The 17,436-nt window shown below is 44.2% G+C and overlaps 2 protein-coding genes across 3 annotated transcripts; both read left to right on the plus strand.

Moving 5' to 3' along the window:
- The first annotated feature begins 4,856 nt into the window (after positions 1-4,856).
- LOC125519046 (U-box domain-containing protein 12-like) lies at positions 4,857-7,255 on the plus strand. Its single transcript, XM_048683934.1, has 4 exons — positions 4,857-5,149; positions 5,245-5,364; positions 5,464-5,877; positions 5,967-7,255. Exons 1-4 carry the CDS (start codon positions 4,937-4,939, stop codon positions 7,026-7,028), a joined length of 1,809 nt encoding a protein of 602 aa, XP_048539891.1. The 5' UTR covers positions 4,857-4,936; the 3' UTR covers positions 7,029-7,255.
- A 132-nt stretch (positions 7,256-7,387) lies between these two features.
- LOC125519047 lies at positions 7,388-11,678 on the plus strand. Of its 2 annotated transcripts, none has more exons than XM_048683935.1 (3): positions 7,388-10,698; positions 10,830-11,163; positions 11,284-11,678. In XM_048683935.1, exons 1-3 carry the CDS (start codon positions 10,483-10,485, stop codon positions 11,301-11,303), a joined length of 570 nt encoding a protein of 189 aa, XP_048539892.1. In that variant the 5' UTR covers positions 7,388-10,482; the 3' UTR covers positions 11,304-11,678. The 2 variants fall into 2 exon arrangements, with proteins under 2 accessions (XP_048539892.1, XP_048539893.1); XM_048683936.1 differs by having other exon boundaries at positions 10,833-11,163.
- Positions 11,679-17,436: the final 5,758 nt, after the last annotated feature.

Raw genomic sequence — 17,436 nt, forward strand, 5'->3', positions numbered from 1 at the left:
CAAACAACTCAAGGAGCATCTTGTAGCCACTCGCTCATCTAGTGATCATGCGGAGACCCTGCAGAGCAGCAGTAGGGGTGTTATCTCCACGGAGAGCCCTGAAGCTGGGTAAGATTCGCCGGCGTGCATGTCTTCGCCTCATCCCGTTTCCAGGCACCGGCGACGTCTTACTGGCTCCCACAATGATAAGCCACCCGTTGTCATATGTCGCACCTACCACCCGACACTCTTGAATAGATCGATCGGGAAAGAATAGCTTCGAGGTGGTTTTGTACCCTACAAATGATTTCTTTGTATGTTCTCCGCTAGATAGGAACTTTGGAGTGATTCTTCGTTGCACGTTGCGGGATGGTTATATGGTCCAATTATATTAGCATTGTTGAGAGATTGCACTAGCGAAAGTACGGATCCTAGGCCTCATTTTCAAGCATTGCAATACCGTTTTTGTGCCGTTTACTATTTGCTACTTTGCTGTTTTTATTTATTCAGATTATAAAAATATATATCTACCATCCATATTACACTTTTATCACCATCTCTTCGTCGAACTAGTGTACCTATACAATTTGTCATTGTATTAAGTGTGTTGGGGACACAAGAGATTTCTTGTATTTTGTTGCAGGGTTGTTTGAAAGAGACCATCTTCATCCTACACCTCTGACGGAATGACAAATCTTAGGTCATCCACTTGAGGGAAAGTTGCTACCGTCCTACAAAACTCTGCGCTTGGAGGCCTAACACGAGTCTACAAGAATAAAGTTGCGTAGTAGACATCGGTCACCTATGATAGCCCAATTTGTCACCTAAGATCTTTTTGGTGACGATAATCCCGTCACCGGTGATCGGTCCACGGATTAGACCGGACAAAGATTCTAACACTTGGGGCCAATAGTTGCTGACGTGGCTTCTTCCATGTGGGTCTGTCATGGGTTTTATCGCCGACGGTCCCGTCAGTAATAAATCGGCGTCAGTTTTCACCAGTTAACGCTGCTGACATATGGGCCTAGAAGATGCTGACGTGGCTGCTTACAAGTGGGACCAGACATCGTTTTTCGGTGGCGATGTGTCATCTGACCGGTCAACGGTTCTAACATGTGGGCCCATTGTTGTGCTGATGTGGATGCTGGCAGGCGGGTCCATACTTGGGTGGCGTGGCTTCTTACATGTGGGACCAGACGCCGGTGGCGGCTTCTATAACCGTCACAGTTTGTATGCGCTATCAATTTGTTTTATATTGCAAAATTTGGCGGGCATATTTGAAATTTCTTGATATGAATTTGTGCAAAATTTGAATTTGAAAGCAAATTGAGATGTCGCTACTTTTATTAAACCACAAACTTGACAATTTTCAAACAAACTATCTTAGACATTACAATAACCAGCCATGGTAAAAAACCACAGTATAAAATTAGACACATGACTCAGTTTCATGGCATCCTGGCACGGCAACCTTGACGATGTACCTAACTAGGGCATCAATTTCATCAATATCTTTTTGATAGCCTTAGTTTTCTCTTCCTTTGCTTTCTGGACGACTGCAAGTTTTTCCTGTTGCTCTTGGAGGCCATTGTTGATATATCGAATATGGTTGTACTGATGTCATCCTGTTGCTCTGGCAGGGCATTCTTGACATTTTCAAGTACTTTTTGCTGCTCTAGAAGGGTACTGTTGACAAATTCAAGTTGACGTTGCACATCTGGCAGGAGACGCTTCATAGCTTCACGTTCTTGTTGTTACTCTGCCAGGGCCTTCTTGACAACTTCATGTTCTAGCTACTGCCATGTCAGGGCCTTCTTCTTAGCATCTAGTTCATCATGCTGGTGTGTCACGCCGTGCTCGACTGCTACTGTTTCTTCCTGCGGCTTTGCTAGTGGACTGATGACTGGTTCAGTTTGTTGTTTCTTGGGCAAATGACCTGCAGTAAGGCCATCATTTGAGCATTCTAACTTTCCCTATAGAAAAAATACATGCAGGTTACATCATATGGGAGAATTCCAAAAGCTATAGATGCATCTTCCGTAATATACAGTTACATGGGTGAATAAAGGTCAAAAGTAAGGAAGTGTTTACACAAAAGAGTTGGCCTACTCACCAGGTGAACCCGCTTTCTCTTTGATTTGTTTGAGCTGGGTAATACATATGCATTAAGAGACATGAGTTGTTTGAACTCTTGAAGCAACACATGTAGACCCTTAGTCACCGCTGCTTACAGTTGATGATGATAATATTCCCACCATAATGTACTTAAAGACGTTAGATTATAGTGCACAATTTACATCCTGTGACACATGACATGGAAAGTAGACATATTCTAGCCATGGATGAAGAATTTCCTATAACACCGACTTGTACATCTTTAGTACTGACCGCATGTGTGTCTTTTTGTTCACTATCACTGCCACATTCAATCAGTTCTTCATGGTGTGTATCATCTAGAGATAGGTTCTTTTTGCAAGCAATGCCTTCTTGTGTAACTATTTCCTTCAATTTCTGTTTCCGAGTGGGGGGCTAACTTGATGCTTTCCCTGATATTATCCACTTCCTTGCAAGTAATCTCCAACCCGTTTTGGACAATGAGGTTGATCACATGGGAATCACATTGACCATGTAAAAGATCTCCTTTAGAAGGTAGCAAATTCTTTGTTGCATTGTTTAGCCTAATGGATTTGATGAAGCTCACACATGAGTTGTTATTTGTTGCATTGTCTAGAGTAATGGAGAAAACCTTCTTTGGCAAACCCCAATGTTGCATGTATTCTAACATGATATTAAATAAATTTGTTCCACTGTGTGGGGTTTGTGCCTTGGAAAACCAAATCATTCTTTTCTGCAATTTCCAGTTTGCACCAACAAAACAGCATGTTATACACATATAGCTCATGACTTGACTTAAAGTCCACATGTCGGCGGTTAAAATGACATGAGAGGTTAAGTTTTGTATAACCACTAGAAGCTTTGTCCTTTGTTCATCAAATAGCATGAGTCAATCAACTCTTATTGTCATCCTAGACACCACCTAAAATGTGGGATTCAGACTATGCATGAATTGCCTAAATCCATCATATTCCACCATGGAGAATTGCAATTCATGCACGACAATCATCCCCACCAAATCCCAATGAGCTCCCTCAGGGTCATAGTTCCATTTTTCTAGACTATTTGGATCAGGTTGTGGCATGGCTGATTTTAACTGAATCGAGAAACTCATTGACCTTAGCTATTTCCCCACAAACTAACAAATGCCTAATGCATTGACTAGTAACAGCTTCTCTTGTAACCACAAAAACTCTCATGCAATGTTCACAATTGGCTTCCTTGAGTTTGTTGCCATCATACACAAGATCAAAATCATTCCAGATTTTAGATTTAAGTTTACTTCTTTTTGTTCTACATAAAAGACCTATGGAATTTGAGATGAACAAATAACTTATGCCAAGACATTTGAGATATGCGCACAATTGACATTAAAACTTAACATATGTGCAAAGTAGACATTAGAACTTATGAGGAATCTGAGGCAGTGTTGGCGACGATTGTTTCACACCTAGTCTTGGAGATGCATGAGATAACACGACATTAACCCCTGGGGATCCCACTACAGGCACCACTAATGGTGACCTCAGCCTCTTCTTTGGTGTTTTGGGAGTCTTTTCTTTTTCTCCTAGGACCCCACCATGGTTTCTCAATAAACAAGGAGCACTTCAAACCGTATATCACAGGAACACAAGGAGCCTACACCCATGCAAAGCATACTATGAGCGCTTGCTCCACAAGAAGTTCTCACCATGGTTGCCCCATAACTGAACTGAACTAAAATGTCACTGAAACTGGGTGTTGGGCAAAAATTATTGCCCATAATTGGACTGAAAAGAAAAAGTAATGAACTGTGTGACTGAGACACACCTAACACTAAAACCACAATGAAAACTAAATTAAATGACACCTAACATTGAAGCTACTCACGAAAACATCACGGATTTAAGGATCTACAACATGATTTAAAGGATTTAAGCTAGTGCCAACAAAAGATATACTCCCAACAGAAAGGAGTATGTCACAATCATAACTGTGGACGAGGCTTCAACTTTGCTAGCAACATGACAACATCACAAACTTTGTAAGAACTCTAACATCACAGACTTTGGATCTGGAGGCATAGTTAAAAAATCGGACCGGACTGGGAAAAACCGGAACCGTCGGCCTTGCCGGTTTTATAAGCTAATCAGACCGTTCTGCTAATGGACCGGACAAACCTGGTTGAACCGGCCGGTTTCTTGCCCAAACAAGATGAAAAACCGAAACTAGTTGAATCGATAATGCACGCTAGCATTGCTGGGAAAGAGGAAAAATAATTGTGACCGTTAGGTATTTATCCTTGGGCGCGATTAAACAGGCCGACGTCGCCAATTTGGTCCAACATCCAACTTTCTTATCAGATTTAACTGTCAAAGGTTAGAAACTTAGTATATTTGGCCTATTTTTACATATTTTTATGGCTTAAAAACCAGCAAATGAACCGGTGAACTGACGGTCAGACCAGTAAAAACTTGAACCGACGGCAGCACCGGTTCGATCGTCGCTATAGGCGATGCTAACCTGACGTGCCCCTCATACAATGCTGCCATGTTCGCCGGATAACGAGTGCATTACCGGGCTTAGAGAAACACGTGACCGGGACACAATGACAACATGATTTCACAGCACCAACGATTGCATCATCATATGGCGGGTGAAAGAGAAGTCAGAGGCCGGAAGGAACCTTGCTTCCATTCCTTGCATCGGTGGTGTGAAGGAGCGTGGGCCCTTGGATCCGGATCGGACGACTGATTCAAACCCACTCTCCATCTCCATCTCCAGGGAGGGAGGAACCGCGTCGCGTGGACCAGTCCGCCCGCCATTGACCTCCTCTCCCTCCCCCCCAAACCTCGCCCCCGCCATGGCCGCCGCGACGGCCGCCGCCGAGATCGCCGCGCTGCCGGAGCCACGCGGCCCGCTGCGCCGCCTCTGCGGCGACCTCTCCCGCCGCGTCCGCCTCCTCGCCCCGCTCCTCGACGACCCCTCCGCCTCCGCCTCGCCCCCGCTCGCCGACGCCCTCCGCGCCGCCCGCGACCTCCTCCACTCCGTCCACCACGGCAGCAAGATCTACCAGGTATACCCCGCCCCCCTCCCTCCCTCTACCACCGCCGCCGCCGCCGCTATACCCCAAAGATTGATTTTTTGTTCCCCACCCGTCCACGACCGCAGGCCATGCGAGGCCGGGACAGCCTCCTCCGCGAATTCGCCGCCGTCAACGAGCAGATCCAGGCCGCGCTCGACCAGCTGCCCTACAACGACTTCGACATGCCCGAGGAGGTGCAGGAGCAGGTGCCACACCAATCCAATTTCCTACTTCCATCAGATTTCACACCTCAATTCAATTCTGTTCTAACTGTCCAATTGTGCCATTGATCCCCATTTTTGTAGGTGGCGCTGGTGCACTCGCAGTTCAAGCGGGCGGCGACGAGGGCCGAGCCGGCCGACGCGCAGCTCGCCAGGGACCTCGCCTGGGCGCTCAGCGACGACAAGCCCACCGTGCCGGCCCTCCTCATGAGGGTCTCCGAGAAGCTGCAGCTCGAGACCATGGCTGACATGAAGCGCGAGTCCGTGGCGCTGCACGAGATGGTCATCTCCAGCGGCGGCGAGCCCGAAGGCTGTGTCGACGAGATGTCCTCCCTGCTCAAGAAGCTCAAGGACTGTGTCATCGCCCAGGCCCCCTCCGCCGAGGGTCCCGGTGTGGGCAGGTCTCCCTCCGTGAAGTCCCCCATCATCCCAGACGAGTTCAGATGCCCCATTTCGCTCGAGCTGATGCAGGACCCCGTCATCGTCTCCAGCGGCCAGGTGCGGCTGTTCCATTGTTATATGCAGCACTGCTAGTCAATCCTTCATCAACCACATTTATCCTAACGATCGTTATATTCTTTTTTCAGACGTACGAGCGGTCCTGCATCCAGAAGTGGCTTGATTCTGGGCACAAGACCTGCCCCAAGACGCAGCTGGCCCTCACGCATACTTCCCTCACCCCAAACTTTGTCCTCAAAAGCCTGATAGCGCAGTGGTGCGAAGCCAATGGCATTGAGCTTCCCAAGAACAAAGCCAACTCCCATGACAAGAAAGCGGTCAAAAGCTCCGACTATGACAATGCTGGTCTCATCTCGCTGATGAATAGGCTGCGGGGTGGGAACCAGGACGAGCAACGGGCAGCTGCGGGGGAGATCCGGTTGCTTGCCAAGAGAAACGTGAACAACCGGATATGCATCGCTGAAGCAGGGGCCATTCCGCTGCTGGTCAATCTGCTCTCCTCTTCCGATCCAAGAACGCAGGAACACGCCGTCACGGCACTCCTTAACCTCTCCATCCATGAGAACAACAAGGCAAGCATCGTGGATTCCAATGCCATCCCTAAGATAGTGGAAGTGCTAAAAACTGGGAGTATGGAAGCCAGAGAGAATGCCGCGGCCACGCTGTTTAGCCTGTCAGTTGTGGATGAAAATAAAGTCACTATCGGCGCTGCTGGTGCGATACCTCCGCTCATCAATCTTCTGTGCGACGGGAGCCCAAGAGGCAAGAAAGATGCGGCAACGGCAATTTTCAACCTGTGCATATATCAGGGCAATAAGGTCCGGGCGGTGAAAGCTGGAATCATCACCCATCTGATGAACTTCTTGGTGGATCCCACTGGGGGAATGATTGACGAGGCGCTCACTCTTTTGTCGATTCTTGCCGGTAATCAAGAAGGCAAGTCTGTAATTACACAATCAGAGCCAATGCCTCCACTAGTCGAGGTGATCAAAACTGGCTCTCCTCGCAACAGGGAGAACGCGGCAGCCATTCTTTGGTCTCTCTGTTCTGCTGATGCTGAACAAACCATGGCTGCAAAGGCAGCTGGAGGGGAAGATGCACTCAAGGAGCTGTCAGAAACCGGCACAGACCGCGCAAAAAGGAAAGCTTCTAGCTTACTTGAACTCATGCGCCAATCAGAAGAGGCATGAATCGGGCAACATAGATTTGTTCAAACGCGAGGTTTTGTCCTGGCTATAGCCAATTGTACACACGAATACTTAATTGCTTCTGAATAGTGTTGACTTTTGATATGGTTGTATCTAGGGAGGTCTGCTCAGAATTTTCTGTAAACACATAAATGGTTGTATACTATTGTAACTCAAAAAAAGTTGTATTTCTTGATAAGAAGATAATAAATAATTTCCTGTGTGGTTTAGTTTGCTGATTATTACCAGTTCAGGTCTCATGCTTTTTAAACACATTCCCATTTTGGTTGTAGAACAGGATTTTTAATTATTAAAGGAAGCGACAAGGAATCCCTTGGGTAACTCTGCTTTGTGGGTGATGTGTCTGGTGTCTTCACTCTGAAGTAAGTTCCTTCTCAGAAAATTGTTACTGCATTTTAGTTTCTGTTTCCATTGTTTGTGTGTAAATCTCAAGTATGGATTACTAGGTTAATGTGGCTTAGCTTCTTTAGAGTTAAATACGCACATCATGCAGCTATATACTAAATTACCATCTAATTTATATGAAAAACATTGAGCAATATTTTCTCTTAATAAGTAAAACATGATGGGACAGGATATTGGTATGATACGTAATCCATTTCGAGGTGAGGTATGCACAATCATTTTCTGAGTCAACATGCAGGGCTGTATATGAGCATGTGCAACAGGAGCGACCGAACAGGGCCCCCAACACCAGAGGGCCCCCCCTTTTTTTGTTAATCAAGGTGTTAATTGAAGCATTAGGTACTTACTAGAGTAAAGAATCACACACACACACAAAAAAAAAGGTACTAGAGTAAAGAACGGTTAGAAATATTTAACACCAAGCCACCCTATGCATTTCTCTCTAATCATGATCCATCAGTTCCTCTCAGCTCTCTCTCAATCTTACAGCTCTTCCAACATAGCATAGTACAGCTAAAAAAAAGCAAATCAGGTACGTGCTATCTACAAGTCTTCTAAACTTCTGCTTTCAACTGGTGTATTTTTTTATGGAAAACTACACTGGCTGACAAAAAATATTATTGTTTCTTTAGTACTTAGGGCCTAATTTTGATTTGCACGGGGCCTCCGATTTCCCCGGTACGGCCCTGTCCACATGCAAGCAACCCTTTGTTGGGGGACGTATTCAGTGCATTAAGGATCATGGGTACAGTACTCGTTTAATTCACATCAATAGTCACGATTTTCTTTTTGGTAGAAATCATACACATACTTCTAAAAGTACTCTGCCTATCAACTTCGAGTATGACATATGTTAGGATTAAGAATAAATTCTTTTGAAAGTTCTGAAAAAATTCCGTCATATCCCCTTTTTGCCTGTAGGCTTTTTGCTAATGTTATCACGGGGCTCCTTTTGGAGCTCTAGTTAGTGTACTTGCATCCATGGGAATAGCATAGAATCTTCAATGAGCAGTTGCTGCTGCCTCACTATTCTCCAGTGGATCCAGACAAAACGAATGGTGTCATTGCATATGTAATGTTTTGACCATGTGGGATAGGGTGGTTAGCAATCTCAATTTATCAAAAAGAGTAAAAAACTGTTCGCAAACAGAAGATTCACAACAGCTCCCGGACACTGAGCCAGCTATATGCTGGAACGCCAAGAGAGGAGTGAAGAATCCATGAACTCAAACTGTCAATTCTGTGCTCAAAACAAAAGTAGACGTGGTGTCGATCATGTCACACAATTCGGTGGCACTGGCAGCTACTTGCAAGCTACCAGCGCTTTTAGAAGAAAACCGAGGGAGAAAATGTTCAAAGGGGAAACACATCAGAGTGAGTAGAGGCAAGATGCCAAGATGTGGCCACTGCACCAGCAGGATATATATCATCACCGCATTATTAGGATATTTGAAACACACAACATGTTGTGACCATAACTAGATGTCTAGAAAATCTTGTTCGCAGAATGTAGTCTTTTCGGTCCACGTCAGTCATGTCGTGGCACTCTTTCTGAGAACCAGAGAGGATCTGGTCGTTTATCAGCTTATAATAGTGTGTTGGGCATCGTGCTGCCCATGTGGGGACAAGTGTCCCTCCATTGGTCACCCTGCAATTATGGCAAATTCCAGCAGAAAGCCATTTTCCCTGCCTGCCTGAAAATGTATAACAGATGATTGGAGTCACTGGATGGGAGTGGGACATACTTCTTCAGCTGCCACGAGGCACCATGTTCCTCTGAGAAAAACAGGGTGGATCTGTTTGCAGCTCTTGTTAACACCATTTCTCTTCAACAGAAATCCCTGAAGCATCGTTAGGGCCCGGCAAGTAACTTTATTGCAGCTCTTGTTCACATCCACTGTGGTAAATTTCTATGCAACTTTGCCCAGTGTCCACCCTTAAACATCTGTAATGCAATTTTTAGATTCATTCTGTTCCATCCATCTGTAATGCAATTTTGACATCGTGGATGGTATCTAGCAATGTAACCCCATTCCATGTGGCCTCCACATCATCTAGTTAGTGAGACAAGAGGTGCAGAAGCATAACAATAGAAAAGCCCAGCCAATCTCCTACACTGCACTACTCTACAGCATGTCATGTCAGTATACAACCCCAACATGCAACATGCAGTAGCCCAGGGGGGCTGTCTGTCACATGGCCACCCTAAGCAAATGTGTGCAGAGAACACACTTCCAGGCTAATCAATCATGCATGCCCATATCATTTGCTTTGCTTAATCTTTCTCATTTTAGCCTACTAATCAATACCGCTTCTCGTGTGATGACACAGCTAAGATCTAATCCTCACGCTTAAACAATCAATCAATCAAGCAAGTTGGGCTGAAGAGATCTAAACTACTGGCCTGGTACTTGTAGCAGTGTTCAACTTTTTCGCTTTGACCCCAACCGCACGCACCTAATCAAGATTCTTGCACTTGGTTATAGCCACTAACCAGAACATGCACTGTGATGTTATTCTATCTCCCACATGTGGTGTTAACTAGTAACTAGTGCTGATGCCAGCTTGGCAGACACTTCCCATTGGCCCTGGGCATCATGTTGCCACAATTATATGCTCATGTTACTAGTTAATCTCTTGTCTGTGTATTTTTTGCTGTCAGAAGGGATCTCGATAGGTTGCAACTGGGAGTACAATATGCGCCCGAACTGATCGTCTGGTGCGAAAATCGACGACCAAGATCCACTTCAGCTTGGTACTGACCTGTGGGAGATCTGTGGTGGGAAGCGGCACGTGTCTGTTCCCTGAGCATCGGTTCATTTATGATGTTCGATCCTGGCCGTCGGTTGCCTGCCGGGACGGCCGATTCTTTTCGCTTGGCTTGGTAGGGAACCCCTTGGTCCCTATCTATAAAGGCCATACATACAGATACAGGGGAGTAAGCTATTTGGAGCTGTACTTGCTAGCTAATTAGCTTCAGACATCTCATCAGCTGATATATATCATCTGTCTTTCTGAGGAGGAAGGAGAAATGGGGCACATTGCTGATCCTGCGGGCGCCGTAGTCGTGGGCTGCAAAGTGCTGCCCATCTTCAACGAGAATGGCATTGTGGATGGCGCGGTGAAGAAGATCGTGCACAGGATCGACGGGAAGAAGGCGGTCGCCCGGGTGAAGGAGCTCCTCAAGTGGGCTGCGCATGCCAGGCCGTACGGCAGCAGTAACGGCGTCAGCGGGAAGAAATGGAAGGTATTAATCACTAGTACTTGGTTTCTTTAGCTAGTGATGATGGTCGCAAGAGGACATCTTGTTTTGAACTTGTGTCGATCCAGATGGGAAATTTCTTATAATAATCTGATCGATCTTCTTTGTGCGAGCAGCAGTTTCTGAGCTTCCAGGGAAGGGATGGTGGTGGTGCTGCAGCGCCGGTATCAAAGTGCGACGACGACGCGAGCTCCGGGTCCGGGTCCGGTGGCAAGCTGAGCTTCAAGTGGGAGGCGGGCAGCTGCTCGTCGGCGTCGTCGGTGCTGTACTCGCCGCTGTCGTTCGCGTCGGCGCCGGCCGGGAGGACGGAGCAGCAGACGCCGTCCCGGGGGAACGGGAACTACAACTACAGCTACAACGGGTATGCGTCCCGGCTGTCGTCGGTGAGCCAGAAGAGCACGTCGTCAGAGGCGTGCCGGATGGCGCAGTGGATCACCACCGACTCAGACTGTGAGTAGCCACAACCTCTGTGTATGATATGTTAACAGGATGCTTGATTAGAGACATCATGAATCCGTGCATCAGCGTGGTTATTATTGACGCGTGTTTGGTTGGTTAATTTTGTTGCAGTTGTGGTGCTGGAGCTGTAAGTGAAAAATAATACGCATTGCTGAAGATGGTAAGAGCAGCACCAGGAGGATGACTCAGCCTCAGCCTCATCAAGCTAGCTAGTATTGTTAATTAGCTAGTGTTGTTAATTACTCTAGTTAGTTAGGGAGGGAGCTTAAGCTAGCAGATGCATGTGCTATCTAGACTGATGAGGAGCCTGACAGACAGAGAAGAGAAGCAATTAATCACAGCTGAGCTGATGGAGCAGCAAACGAAAGCAAAGCAAGCATTTTTTTGATTGCGTGTATATACATTAGCAGCTATCAGCTCAGCATGATGGAGTTACGTGTATATGTGCGTGTCTTTTTTTGATTGATAAATAATAAGTCCACACGTACATTTTTGTTGTTGTTGAAGGGAATGCCATCTGGCTGATTTTATTGAGATAAAGAGATGTTACATCGTTTATTTATTACAGTATATGTTTTGTTATTAACAGCGGTCAGAGTTGATTTTTGAACTAGTAACATAACTATGCATCTTAATTAATGGATCAGTTAGTACTACTCCATGTGGCAGGTGCACCATCAGATTAGCAATGCTATCAAGCAGCTCTCCAACAAACTAAGGCCCTGTTGTGTTGAGTTTGGGCTTCTACTTCTGCATTTGCAGCTTTTTCACTTTTGCCAAAAAGTCAAAAAAAAAGCTTCTAAATAGACCAAATCAGCCTTTTGCTTCGGCTTTTGACATATACCATCATATAACAATATTGATTCATAAGCCAAAAGTCAAATAAAAAAACCCCTATTTAAGAGTTTTTGTGTGTTATTTGCCAAATTGAAAAAGCTGCAAAACCAGAAGCAAATGTCTAAACAAACATGGCCTAAGAGATGAGGGAGCAACGTGGCAGCCATGTGGGTGGCCACGTGTGTCTCTCGCTCTCTCCTGACACCACATTGCCAACTGCAACACCGATCATCAAAACAGACCAAATATCTGTAGACACTTCCGAACATGTTTGCGGACAAACAGGTGTGGACGTTATCCAACCATAAACCCCCAAATCTCTGTTTTCAGTTTTTTCTCCGATGCCCGTACTACTCAAAACTGTCAAAGATAAACAAACACAAATCTTAAGCAACAATAATTCAAATATAAATATAGCAATCCAAATATAATATTTTGAAATAAAATAGTTCAAGTTTGAATTCATCTGAGTCAGACACATGTTCTAGTTCTCCATGTGGAACACCCAAAGATGCTCAACCAGATCATTCTGTAGCTACTCATGAGTTTCTTTATGTCAAATTTGATGATGCATTTGGATAAAATCCTCAAATGTTGCCAGATAGCCCATGTTTTGAAAATCTAGACCAGGGCGAACTCCATCAACCCCATACTTCACAATCATATTGTGCATGATCACACAAGCTGGCATCACCTCCCACAAGCCGGTCGGGAGGATGGAGCAACAGACGTCGTCTTGGGGGAACGGGAACTACAATTACAACTACAAGGGGTACGCGTCGCGGCTGTCGTCGGTGAGCAAGAAGAGCTCGTCGTTGGAGGCGTGCCGGATGGCGTAGTGGAACACCACCGATTCAGACTGTGAGTAGCTACAACCTCTGTGTATGATATGTATAAACAGGATGCGTGATTAGAGACATCATCAATCCGTGCATTAGCAGTTGTGGTTAATGACGCGTGTTTGGTTGGTTGATTTTGTTGCAGTTGTGGTGCTGGAGCTGTAAGTGAAGAATAATACGTACGTACTCCCTCCGTTCAGAATTACTTGTCGCGAAAATGGATGTATCTAGAATTAAAATATGTCTAGATACATTCATTTCTGCGACAAATAATTCCAAACGGAGTGAGTACTGTTTTGCTGAAGAGGCCGGCAGCAGGAGGAGGAGGACTCAGCATTTGAGAAACTGGTGATGATTCAGCAGCCTCATCAAGCTAGCTAATTAATTAGCTAGTGTTGTTAAGTAGTTAGTTAGGGTGGGAGCTTAATTAAGCTAGTCCGATCTAGACTGATGAGCCTGACAGAGAAACAATTAATCACAAGGAAGGAGTTACAGCTGATGCTGATGCATGATGGAGCAGCAAAGCAAAGCAAGCAATGGAGTTATCAAATTAAGTCAAAAGTGTATATACATTAGCTAGTGTATATGCGTGTCTTTTTTGATTGATAAATAAGGTGTACACGCTTTACGCGATTTTTTTCTTTTGAGATATAAAGGGATGGTTACTTGGTTTATTGCAACAGGCATAGTGACCGGTAACAACGGTCTAGCACTTTTTTTACGGCCCTATTGCACCGGTTTTCATCCGGTTTTCTTCTACTAGCAAAAAGGCCCGTGCGTTGCAAGGGGAGAAAATTATATCATAATCTCCGATGTCTATGACCACATTTTGCTGCATCACCGAGATATATTATCAAAATAAATTCGTGAAATCATGAACAATTTTTTAAACTCGTGCACATATTTGAAATGGTGAACAATTTTCTAAAATCAAGAACATTTTTTTATTCATAAACATTTTATAGATTTGCAAAAAAGTATCAACATTTTTGGAATAAGCAAACATTTCTTTTACAAAACTGCAAATATTTTTTGAATCCACAAAAATTTTAATTTAAAATTCATTTTATTTTATTTTTTGAAAAAAAATTATGTCTCAAATTATTTGAAGGAAAAATAGAAAACGAAATTTTAAAAAACAGGCCGCCCGTACATGGGCCGACCCAAAAGGCCGTGCTGCGTCTTCTTCCAACACGCAGAGCGCAGTATAGGAGGTCCCTACTGCATGGGCCGGCCCAGGCAAAAGATTTCCCCGTGTAAAACGTTTTTTTATCACTTATCGGTGGCATTGGTGGGTATTATTTTGTAATTTCGGGGACAATTTTCGTGACGTACCGCCAGAAGCAATAACCCATTTATTATTAGGTATAGATATAGATTAATTAATGTAACAATTCTTCTTAATTAATAGATGAGCTAGTATTTCTCCAATGAGTAAATGGAGGCAACATGTTGCAGGTGCATCATCAGATTAGCAATGTTATCAAAGCTGCTCTCCAACAAACTAAGAGAGGGACGGAGCTACTCCAATGTGGCCACCAGTGTCTCTCGTTCTCTTGCTAGTAACTCCAATGCGGATCATCGAATGGACATCACCAAATATTCACGGACGTGTCTCCGGAGAGGGACAAGGATGGGCGTCATCCAACCGCAGACACCAAATGTTTACTTTCGTTTTTTTACCTGGATTACTCAAATTAACTAGCACAATTCTTAAGCAATGAAAAGGCAATTATTTCAATGCAACAATAATTCAAATAAAAATATTGCAATCCAAACATAAAGTTTTGAAATAAAATTGTTCGAAAGTTCAATTGTGAATTCATCTTAGCGGGCACATGTCCTAGTTCTCAATTTGAAACGCCCAAAGAAGCTCAACCAGATCATTCTGAAGTTTCTCGTGAGTTCCTCGATGTCAAATTTGATGATGCATTTGGATAAAATCCTCAAATGCCGCTAGATTCTGCCATGAAAGCTTGATAGGATCACCCACGTTTTGAAAATATAGACCATGCAGAACTCCAACACCCCCCATCCTCCACAATCATGTTGTGCATGATCACACAAGCTGTCATCATCTCCCACGATGTCTCTGGATCCTATAATTTAGCATGTCCATGAACAACTGTAAACCGTGTTTGAAGCACTCCAAATGCCCTCTCGACATCCTTTTTTGCAGATTTTTGTCTTTGGGCAAAGTGATATCTTTTGTTACCCCTTGGTTGAGAGATGGTCATGACGAAAGTTGCCCATGGAGGATAGATACCATCAGAGAGATAGTACCCCATGTCGTAGTCACGACCATTGATGGTATAGTTGCGCTCAGGAGCTTGCCCTGCACAAAACCTTGCAAACAATGGAGATTGCTGCAGCACGTTGATGTCATTGTGAGACCCAGGCAAGCCAAAGAAAGAGTGCCAAACCTAGAGGTCATGTGATGCAACTGCTTCAGAATGATGGCTGTTTTTTTTTTTGCAATGATCTTGGTATTGCCCTTGTTGAGCACATGGGTATTTCCTACATTCCCAGTGCATGCAATTCATGGATTCGACCATACCTGGAAACCATCTTGCTTCTCCAATTGTCATGAGCCTTGCTATGTCTGCGGGAGTGGGTTCTCTCAACTACTCCAGTCCAAACACCTTCACTATTGTAGTAGAAAATTTACCACTGCTTCAAGGCATATGCTTTTAGACATCCAGAGGTACTCGAACCATGAATCTACGACCATGCCATAGGCAAGCATCCTCATTGCAGCCATGCACTTCTGGTAACCAGAAAAACTGATGGTTCCAATGACATACTTCTTTAGGATGAAGTAATCATCATAGGCCCCGACACCATGGTATATGCAATCAAACACTTGTCACCTTGTACAAAATCGCTGGCGAAAATAGGGCTCGAATAGTGCATCGCCGACAAATTAGTTGATACGTCTCATGTATATAATTTTCGATTGTTTCATCCTATCATAAAACCACTTTTAGATACCTTTTATATATACTTGTATTATTTTTCTGGACTAACCTAAATTCAGTGCCCAAAGCACGTTGTTGTTTTCTTCATGTTTTTGGTTTTTTACAGAAAATCGGTATCTCTGGACCTCAAAACACCGTGGTTTTTTGACATTTTTTCTAGAAGAAGAAGGAACTAGAGGGGGGGCCAGAGGCCACCTACAGACCCCACACGGCCAAGCCATGCAGCCGGTGTGGTGCTCGCGTGATGGGCTCTTCTAGAGCCCCTCAACATCGCCTTTCGTCCATCTTTTGCCTATAAATTCAATATCTCCCGAAACCCCCCGTTCCGTGAAGATCCAATCTGAAGGCCTGTTCTGGCATGCTGCCGGAGGGGGAATCCATCACCGGAGCCATCTTCATTCAACCTTACTGCCATCATGACCATGTGTTATTAGTTCCCTTAGGACCTTGGGTCCATAGAAGAATCTAGATGACATCCTATCTCCCTTGTGATTCAATACAAAGTTCTCATGAGCTGCCTCACATGATTGGGATCCATAGGATGTAATCTGTATTGTGTTTGTTGGGATTTGATGAATTATCACTTCATGATCAGATTGTTCATTGAATTATATTGAATATCTTATGGTTTTTTTACGTCATATTAAGTAGTCATATATGCTTTCCGATCTATGTGTTGTTCTTTGGCCAATTTTAATGCTAGATCTTCAGAGGAAGTTGTGTATGGTAATGGGCTCAATCTTGCGGTGATCTATATCCTAGTGATAAAAAGGGAGAAGACACGTATTGTATTGTTACTACTAAGAATAAAACATTGATTTCTTTATCACACTTGGATGCTAGTTTACTGTCTACATTATGACATCATGCTTCTTGCAATGCTCTGTTTATTATGAACTTAATACCCCGAGATGCATGCTAGATAGCGGTCTTTAGGTGGAGCATTAGTTGTAGATTTGGTTGGATGAATGGTCTACATATCACAGACATAATGCTTATACAATTGTGCCATGAATGACCAGTCATAAATATAAATATTGCAATTTAATCGCTGCCCAACTGTAATTCGTTCACCGCAACACAGTTATCTTGCTTGGAGAGATGCCTCTAGTGATGCCATGGCCCTAGGTCTATTTCCCATCACGGAAAACAACCATCATTACTTTACTCTCTCGCTGTACCATTTTATTTATTTTATCTATTTATAATTCCAACCCTACCATACAATTTACCCTTTTAAGGACAAGAAATTGACAACCTTCTTGAATCGTTGGGGACAAGTTTGTTTTGTGTATTGTGTGCAGGTAGTGATTATTAGTTGTTGCAGAGGTAATTCCTAGTGGTTCGATAAATCTTGGTTCTCAATCAATGGAAATACTTATTCCTAGGTTACATCACCAATACACTTGGGGTTGCCCAACCACTACTTCGGGAGAGCAAGCAAGATTTTCGGCGCCATTGCCAGGAAATTATCTTCAACAACTATAGGTCGTATACATTACAACTTTGCTTTCTTGTTATCTATCTTGTTTTAATCGAAAAGGAAGATATCCCCGGCCTCTGCATCAGGACGATGCATGCAGCCATATATTATTAATGAAGCAAAATCC

The sequence above is a fragment of the Triticum urartu genome, chromosome 7 (genome assembly GCF_003073215.2).
Source record: "Triticum urartu cultivar G1812 chromosome 7, Tu2.1, whole genome shotgun sequence".
NCBI lineage: Eukaryota > Viridiplantae > Streptophyta > Magnoliopsida > Poales > Poaceae > Triticum > Triticum urartu.

What these genes read in the sequence shown, in the direction of transcription:
- LOC125519046 (XM_048683934.1), top strand. Translation starts at nt 4,937, where the DNA reads ATGGCCGCCGCGACGGCCGCCGCCGAGATCGCCGCGCTGCCGGAGCCA. An exon ending in ACGGCAGCAAGATCTACCAG is followed by an intron (nt 5,150 to 5,244) that starts GTATACCCCGCC and finishes CCACGACCGCAG; the next exon opens with GCCATGCGAGGCCGGGACAG. An exon ending in CCGAGGAGGTGCAGGAGCAG is followed by an intron (nt 5,365 to 5,463) that starts GTGCCACACCAA and finishes CCATTTTTGTAG; the next exon opens with GTGGCGCTGGTGCACTCGCA.
- LOC125519047 (XM_048683935.1), top strand. Translation starts at nt 10,483, where the DNA reads ATGGGGCACATTGCTGATCCTGCGGGCGCCGTAGTCGTGGGCTGCAAA. An exon ending in TCAGCGGGAAGAAATGGAAG is followed by an intron (nt 10,699 to 10,829) that starts GTATTAATCACT and finishes TTGTGCGAGCAG; the next exon opens with CAGTTTCTGAGCTTCCAGGG. An exon ending in GATCACCACCGACTCAGACT is followed by an intron (nt 11,164 to 11,283) that starts GTGAGTAGCCAC and finishes ATTTTGTTGCAG; the next exon opens with TTGTGGTGCTGGAGCTGTAA.